The following is an 8,808-nucleotide window of genomic DNA, read 5'->3' on the forward strand; positions in this document are numbered from 1 at the left end:
GTATAACCGTGATTGCGTTACCTTAGCAATAACAATTGGTCGTCTTGGTTACGTTTGTCCTCAAGAGGTGGCCCCCATGCTACAGCAGTTTATAAGACCCTGGTGTGTATTATTCAATCTTTTTTTTTTAATTCATTTTTCTTCACTCTCTTTCTTTCTTTCTTTCTTTCTTCTCTCTATCTCACTTTTAGATATATTTTCAGTTGGTTACAAAATCTCAATCCTTAATCATTGCCAACCATGTGACTAATCTTGTCCTATCAGGTTTGTGAGTTTTTAGTAGCACCGTCATGTATTCTTTATGTTGTGGCTAACGACTAATTTATGCATGGGATAAGATTGTCACATGCTTGCTGTGTTAAAGCTTGACTATGAAAGAGCATTTTAAAATCCACCAGAATGATAATACAATGCATGCAAATATTGTAAAATTTAAACTGTGCATTACCTAAAATTCAGTCTGAGGCTTGAAATGCTGTAAGGAATATATGTTTATAGATTTGTTACGTATAAAATAGCTTGCTTGCTGCTGTTAAAGTTCAATAACTGTTCTGTAAGTGGTATCTGACATAATTCATACTGTGACAGTATTTTATGTTCCGCTTCTAATAATGATAGTTTCTATAAGTATTTTAGATACATGTTTCTTTTGTATTTAATGGAATAGAGGTCACACTTTCTGACTACAGTATAACAAAAAGCCAGATTCTGGAGGTGATGCCTGATGATATTATGCTAGTAAAAACTGTGTGCAACAAGTGTTTCTCTAAGTGTTCAGAATTGTGTTTCAGATTATTTTATCAGTGTGACTTATTCCATCAGATACTGTCATCTAGTTTTGACTTGATTAAAGAAAAGTAATAGAGTTATCTAAGTTTTGCTTTCCACTTTGTTAGGTGCACCTCTCTACGAAATATAAGAGACAATGAGGAAAAGGATTCAGCGTTCCGTGGGATATGTACCATGATTACGGTCAACCCCAGTGGAGTAGTCCAAGTAAGATACATTAATAGATGATAACTTTCATTTAAATTTCACATAAATTTATGTGAAATATAGTGAAAGCTGTATGTGGAGTATGAAAAAGTTTATCTTGAAGAGATTTCCTGCAGTACATGATGTAGCTTTATTTTGAAGTCCATGAGCCCAAAATGTTAACATTGTGAGTGATGTGTGTCATGATCCTTCAGAAATTGTCATCTAAAAACTAGAGGGGAGAAGTACTGTTAAAATGAGTTTTTTTGTCTTTTACTGGCAATGAATATGCAAATATTGAACTTTGATTAAAATAACTGTATTTTGATACGTCTGTCAGGTTGTGGTCAGGATGCATGCAAATATAAGGTAAAAGTTGACATTCTTAAACCCATTTTCCACATGTAACCTAGGTTTTTAAAACAAGAAACAGAACAAAACCAGTAACAACGCCTTTGTTCGTAACACTTGGGTAGGGAAGATTCTGTTTCGACTTTGGATTAATTTTTCCAGGAGTCAGTGTGACAATGAACATGCATTTCTTTAAAATAAATGGTACAATTGTAGAATAGAATATGACTTGATCTTTAGTCTCCACGCCTCCAAAGTAAAGCTGTATCAATATAATATCTTATAAGAGGAAAACAAAACCGATCTTTTGCTTTTCTCTTCCTGGAATTCTTCTTCCTGAAACAAAAGAATTGAGTGTTTGCCTTGTTTTGAAATGTTCAGTTCATTTCATTTAGGCCTTATTCTGTACTTTACATTTCACTCTTCTACTATCTGTTTATTTGTGTAGCTTACAAAGAGGGGTTAAATAAGGACCCACTTCATTAACTCATCTTTTCTCTCTAATCATCCTCAGTTCCTATTTCTTGCATTAGCAATATTATTTTTAAAGACTGGTGTTCTGTTAGTGTAGGAGGAGGCAATGACAACAGATGAATGGAGAATAGGGATTTTGAGGTGGCTTTAGTTTTGAACTTGTATGATAAATGTTCTCTGTCTCCCAGAAAAAAATTAGTATAAGAAATAAAACAAAATTTTTTCCCTAACAGGAAATGTGCGAGAGATACATTTGTTGCTTGTGAGTAAAATGGAAGTAGATATTGCATTTGTAGGTGTACTGAAAGAATTAAAGTTATACTAGTGTGGTCCAGAGGGGAGAGTTGTTGGTTTCACTGTGTTTTAATTTAAGACACTCAGCAATTTGTGTAGCTGAACATTTAGGCATACAATAATTTACTGTTGTCTGAATTAAGTGGAAAATAAAACACATAAAAACAAAAGCAGTTGTAAATTAGGATCACAGACCATCCACTTCACAGAATGAACATCAAGCATTGTTTTCAGATGTATAAATTGGAATTTCTAACCTATATGATTGTTTAATCTTGTAGGACTTTATTTTTTTTTGTGATGCTGTTGCATCATGGATTAGCCCAAAAGATGATCTTCGAGACATGTTCTGTAAGGTAAGGTTTCTAAGATAATAGTATATCCTAGTGGTGGTTGTTTTACATCCTCTGGTTTCTTTCTTTCTGTTTTACTTTCTAGTGAAGGTGCTTTCTAGCACTTAATGTGTTTGTGGTCATGGAGACAAAGCAACATGAAAATCCTGACTTCTTTTTTTAGCCTGTATCATCTTATATGCATTTGGATTATTCCAAACTTTTTGAAATAGTTGCAAAGTTCATTTGAGGTGTTTTCTGAAGGGATAATGATCCTCAAACAGCTTTTCATAATGTCTAGCCTACTATGTTTTTCCTGCATTTGGAAGAACAGGAGAATTTATACTATATGTAAGACTTTTTTTTTTTTTTTTTTTTTTTTTCATAAAATGAGAGTTGTATGGATCAAGACTGTTTTATGCCACAAAGATGGCTACTTTATTTTGGAGACATGCATAAGTTTCAAATTAAAAATATACCAGTGCTATCTTATTTGTTTCTCGTAACTCCTGCTGAAAATAAGAGATTGCTTAATCCTCCTCAGAATCCTTCTTAGTTGAGTAAGTTTCAAGAAACTACCATGCAGTTATACCAAAGAATACATCCTTAGGCAAAGTGTCAGTAGAATTTAAACTAAAGGAATGTTTGCCTTGTATTAAGTAAGTAAAAAACAAAAAAGCCCTGCCCAGAATGTGATGCCCTGTATTTTGGCACTAGTGTCTTAAATTTAAAAATAAAAAAAAAAAAGGCAAGAGAGGGGGAGAGAGAGTGAGAAATGGTTTACCTCACAAGTTCCAAAGTGAAATCCCTGTTTTTAGGAAGTTCTATGTCAAAAGTAAGGTTCATTATATTCTTGTAGCAAAAATGGAGCATATTCTTAAGTACTTACTAGAATCCTGGATTGGTATTGGCACTTTTTCTTCAATTAGTGACATGTGTGAGCATCAAATCAGAAGCTAGAACTTTTCTATCCTATTTTTGAGAGCAAAGGCAGAAATCTTGCTGTCCTAGGTAGTCTTTCAGATAACCAGCCTCTTTCCAAGGAGCATTATATCTAGAAAAGGTGCAGCTATGGGTATTCAAACATCAGCAGAATGAAACAGCAATTACAACTTAAAAGGGGGTCCTGGATAGGGTCTGTGATGATTGCCCACAGCAGTCTCATTGCATGTTTTTGCACCAGTCCTTCAGCTGATTAAAATCCTCTTTTTCAGATTCTTTCCAAGTGATCCGTTTGGGAAACAATGCATTCAAACAGAGTGGTTCTTGGTCACTTGGCATAAGGACATCCTTGCTTTTTTAAGCAAGCAATTTTAAAGTAGTTTTGTGGGTTTTGCCTTATAGGAAAGGAGACAAAGCTTTCTTCAGTGATAACATGCAGGGTTTTTAGACAGCTTCTTCATGAATGTGTGATTGCTGTAGTCCAAGTAGATGTTTTCTAACAGTAATTATGACTTTTCAGGAACAAGGGAAAGAAACTGGGTTTGTCCAGGTTTTGGGGTTTTCTTTAAAATTTATTTATTCTTTAGTACTAGAACTGGAAGAGAAGATACTGTCAAGAACATGAATAGATGAGCTGCCAGTGTTAAAATCTAACTCATAACCTTTTGTCTTTCACTGAGCATTCCTAGATTTTCAGGAGTTAGTTCAGCTGGTTAGTGTGACTCTTTGGGTTTAGGAAAGAGCCTGCTTGTGGGAGGGAGAAAAGCAGTAAGTTAACTGGTTGCATGTAATGCCATTACCACTACATCTGTTTAAAAACAGCTCTGCTTGACAGTCTTGTACCATGAACTTGAATTCTGACATTGCCTTTTATTTGAGGAGACTGTTCCACAATGCAGTTACACTGAGTGTAAAAAGGGAAAACAAAACTTTATATTTTCTTGGTATAATTTTTTATGAGGAACAGTAATTCTGTCTGCTTTTGTCCATTCTAATGTTTTGCTTTTACTTGCTGTTTTAAGAAATAACATACTAAGATTTTTTTTTAATAATGTAATTTCATTTTCAGGTAGTTTATTACATCAAATGGTCCAAGTGGAAACCTGTAGATTATTTGGTTTCCTCTTTTACTGGCTTTTGACTGCCATTGACTGTGGATCCCTATTATTTCAAAACAAAGAAGGTTTTAAGAGCTTCATTTTTAGTGAAGTTGTCTTAGAGGTTCCATGCAGAAAACAGAGTTCTCAAAGATTTTGTATTTGTGCTAGAAGTTGACGGGCATTCATTCTGTCAAAAGCTGGCTGCCATTTAATTCAACTTCCCCCAACATACTTCACATCTGTTAAAAAGTAAATGTGAACACAGTAGTCTTAAAATATATGAACTGTCAGTTGATAAGATGGATGGATGGATGGATGGATGGATGGGTGGACAGGCGAAAAATGAATTGAAAAAATGATAAGCATTCTGAATTGGTGTAACCCTAGGCTTTAAGTTACCTATTAAAAATATATATGTAAAAATGTATACATACACTGGTTTCTTTGAATACCTATATTCTTTATGCCACCTTTAAAGAAACACATTAGAAAGACCTTGCTCTACTTCCTTTGCTTCTTTGTAGCATTTCAGTATGATATTGGAAAATTCAAATTGCCAGATGTACAACTCAACACTTTGTGGTTTACTGCATATGATGCTAGTAAATGATGTAGCCTCTATTTTTTGCTTGTTTTGATTTCCCCTTTCTCATTTGTAGATTCTTCATGGATTTAAAAATCAAGTTGGGGATGAGAATTGGAGGCGTTTCTCTGACCAGTTTCCTCTTCCCTTAAAAGAGCGCCTTGCAGCTTACTATGGAGTTTAACCTCGTGCACTGTAGCTGCAGTCCCATAATTAGAGGTAAGCACATGGGTCCTGCTTGCCAAAGAGAACTGGGACTTTCTCCCTGTTTGCATCATGTGAAACATAATTAATTCATCAGTCTAGAATTGCTGGGCTACTACTTTCTATATGAAGGAAAGAAAGAAGGGATGATAATATACCTAAATGATCGTGACTGTAGCAAAAGCATTTGTCTGATTTTTTTTATTGTTACAGAGAGAGAAAGAAAGAAAGAAAAACTGAGTCTATGATACACACATTAGTTTATCAAGAAAGTTGAAAGTATAGCTATGACAAAGTGCTGGTTCAAGTTTAATAAGCAAAGTGATGAATATGATCCTCAAGTCATCATACTAAAGACACAGGCTACCTTATATGTTATGAATTAATAGATGGCAGATGTGGTCTAAGGGAATACTCTCCTAGGATAAGAAAGCAGGTTTGTTAACACACCAGCTGTGAGAAGTCTAATGGCCTCCTAACTACATACTAAAAGATATTTCCACTGAATAAAGAATGCCGTGCTAATAACTACAGTAACTATAAAGCTTGATGTTTGGGGGAGTCTAGTATGTGTTTATTATTGCCATGTTCCATTTTGTGTGTCAACTCAGAACTGTTAAACACTTCTTTGTGGAGAATGATTCAGCTTCGACAAAGAGCAGTGAAAGTGCATTCCAGAGTACCTCTATTATTATACCATCTTGCTTTGTATGCTGTATAAAGCAAATTTCCCATGTGTGATACTGTGACGAGATTATTATATTACTGAAAAAAAGGAGTGAATTAAGTTTATTCTTTTAGTCTTTGTACAAATTTGATACTTTTAGTAGAATTTTTGTACTGGAATTATGAGGGTGAGTCATGCAGTTCCGTTTAGTGTTGGAATGGACAACTATTTAAAATTCAGTCTAAGATTTTTTCGAAGTCAGCATCATAAAATTTTTGAATTGCATGTTTGATTAGAACAATGGATTAAAAATAAAGTGGCTACATACTTATCAATGAGAGCATTTTAGTTCTGACATAAGGATGTTTTCTCTTCCTGATTAAAAGGAAACAAAAGTGATAAAATCCACCATTGTTCTCAGTTTCAACTGAGAGACGCTATGGCTATCTTGGTTAATCCACTTGAAAGGGAAGCTGCTAGGTCAGTTGCAGATATGTTTAGTATTCTTTCTTAGTGTCATAACTACCTCATAATTTTGTGCTAAAAATGGAAAAAATTGTTAGAATATATAGGGTACTTTTATCTTAAATCTAAGTTTAACACAACAGTGGAACTGTCAATGTAACTTCAAAGCATATATTGTTGTTTTATGAATAATAATTTATCTGATACATGGGCTGGTTTCTTAACAGACTTAAAAGGGAACATTAGGCATAAATCCATTTTAAAGTTAGAGGTTGGCACTTTCTTTGTTTATGTACCTATCTGGCAAAGGGTGCAGGTAAGATGTAATTATACCGTTATCTTTTCCTTTTACAGGTCCTTCTGTCTGGGAGACTATGAGGGAGCCTCTGCACCCAGGGAAAATGTTACCCTTTACTGGGGGGAAGGGTAAACCAGTAGGGAATACAGTACAATCCCAACCCTACTGGGAGGGGCGGGAGGGAGGTGTTGCCGTCACTGTATTAAGTCGATGTTGGGAAATGTTTTAACATCTGGAGCCTTTGTGGGTGGAAATCTGTCTCCTATTACACCTCTGCACTGGATGTGAAGAAGAAAAAAAAAAGAATCTAGTCACAAAACAGCACATTCTGGAATATTATGGGGATTTGTACCAAAATAAGAAACCATATAATTGAACCATAGGGATACGTAAAGAGGAAAAATATTTTGCGCACAATAAAGGAAACCTAAGAATGGGGGTCACAAACAGTAAAAGGCTTTCTTTTTTGTTTTCTGTTTTTTAAGTAAGGGTTTTCTACATTATTTCATCCTGCTTGGTGGGATTCCTAGATATTTGCATGTTAATGAAGAACTACACAAACGAAGTTAGTACAGTTAAAATGCAGCTTGTGTCTGTATTAGGAACAGGCACTTGCAGTGTACAGTATAGAAACCCCATCGTAAAATAATAAAGGTTAACTTGGACAAAACGAAGCAACCTGCAAGCTGCCAACTAAGTCACTCCTTTCATTTTGGGGTAAGGAGAGGTACACTGCACAGGAAAGATTGACATCTTAATTTTTACGTTAAGAAAAACAAAAAAGGTAGTGGATATGATTTTATTATTGTACTTTGTTAGTTTTGATTTCTAGAGTAAGGCATTATTCCTAACTTGCAGTTTAAGGTTCAGGCATGCGTTCTGGCTCATAGTGATCAGAAGTAATTTTAATTAGTGGGAAAGTAGCATGCTTGCATCACATAGAATGAAAATGGTATACATTTACCTATGTTGCGCCAGTTTTGTGTTGCAGTTTACCAATTCAATATAGCCCTGCATTTAAAATTCCTTTTTAAGATTCAATGGAATTTATTTTTATTAAGAATATAGATATAAAATATTGTAGTTAACAATTAGGCCTTGAAATACCTTTTTAGGATCTGTTAAGAATAAGATTGATATTGTATTGTGTGTAACCTGCACAATGTGGAAAGCTGATATAGCTGTGCAAAATATTTGCCTCTGTGCTGTCAGTGTGATGTGCTTTCTGCATGGTTATATACTAGTGATTTTATCAGAATCTCTAAAATGAATTACATGGTAAGACCCGTTAAAGGCTGCATAAATGTTAGTTGGCACGTAAAGACAATTGTAGAAGTTGATGACAAGATTGCTATATTTGTGTTTATTCCCACTCAACGTATTATCTTCTACGCTTTCTTTTTGTTCAAAGCATGATCTTAAGAGATGTTTAAGTTAATGGATGTAATGCAGGGTATCTACACTGTATCGGCGCATGTTGGTGGCCCTTTGTGATGTAGTTAAATGCACAAGGGTGCAAGTTTAAAGCTACAGAGTGAAAGTTGGTTTGGATCCTCTTCATTTCATTTGTTTAGCTTTTCTGTTGTGTTTTTTTTTCTCTACTTACATGTATTCCTGTGAATAAATCCTTGTTAAGTTAACGCTTTACTTTTCCTTCCATGTGTATTTTCTTATGTACTGTGAATGTGAAATCCTAACTGGTACACTTGATCTTGTGTCCATCTGAAAGTGGCAAGTCTTTATTAATTTAGATTGCCTAAAGAGTATCCCATGATGATAAAGGAAAATGGAGAGATTTTTAGCTCTGCTGGTCAGAGGTAAAGCCAGACCTTTCCATTTTTCAAGTGCTGCATTATTAATCTGCAAAACAAAATTAAGCCATAACAGCCTTTTTGTAGATTTAGTTTCTCACCTTTGCATTGCAGAATGGATACTGGATAACAGTTTTTGGTTTAGTTGGTGTTTTCTGGTTTGTTTGGTTTTTTTGTTTTTTGGTTTTTTTTTTTTTAATTTTATTTTTTCTTTCTTTGCTTGGTTGGTTGGTTTTTGGGGATTATTTTTGTGTATTTTGGGGGATCTTGGAGGGGGTTGTGATTTTTGGGGGGGATTGTTTGTTTTGGTTG

General features: G+C 34.7%; 1 protein-coding gene across 2 annotated transcripts in view; it reads left to right on the plus strand.

Annotated features, from left to right (window-relative positions):
- TNPO1 (transportin 1) overlaps positions 1 to 8,331 on the plus strand; it is a 69,694-nt gene extending 61,363 nt beyond the window's left edge. The window contains exons 22-26 of one of the 2 annotated variants that reach the window (XM_039729733.1): positions 27 to 102; positions 897 to 996; positions 2,376 to 2,450; positions 5,128 to 5,270; positions 6,742 to 8,331. In XM_039729733.1, the coding sequence (XP_039585667.1) occupies positions 27 to 102; positions 897 to 996; positions 2,376 to 2,450; positions 5,128 to 5,235 (359 nt within the window). In that variant the 3' untranslated portion in view covers positions 5,236 to 5,270; positions 6,742 to 8,331. Of the gene's footprint in view, positions 1 to 26; positions 103 to 191; positions 265 to 896; positions 997 to 2,375; positions 2,451 to 5,127; positions 5,271 to 6,741 lie in introns of those variants that run through there. The other variant, XM_039729734.1, reaches the window with a different exon arrangement.
- The last annotated feature ends 477 nt before the right edge of the window (positions 8,332 to 8,808 follow it).

This window comes from Passer montanus, unplaced genomic scaffold, assembly GCF_014805655.1.
Source record: "Passer montanus isolate IOZ18808 unplaced genomic scaffold, ASM1480565v1 scaffold7, whole genome shotgun sequence".
NCBI classification, from domain to species: Eukaryota; Metazoa; Chordata; class Aves; order Passeriformes; family Passeridae; genus Passer; species Passer montanus.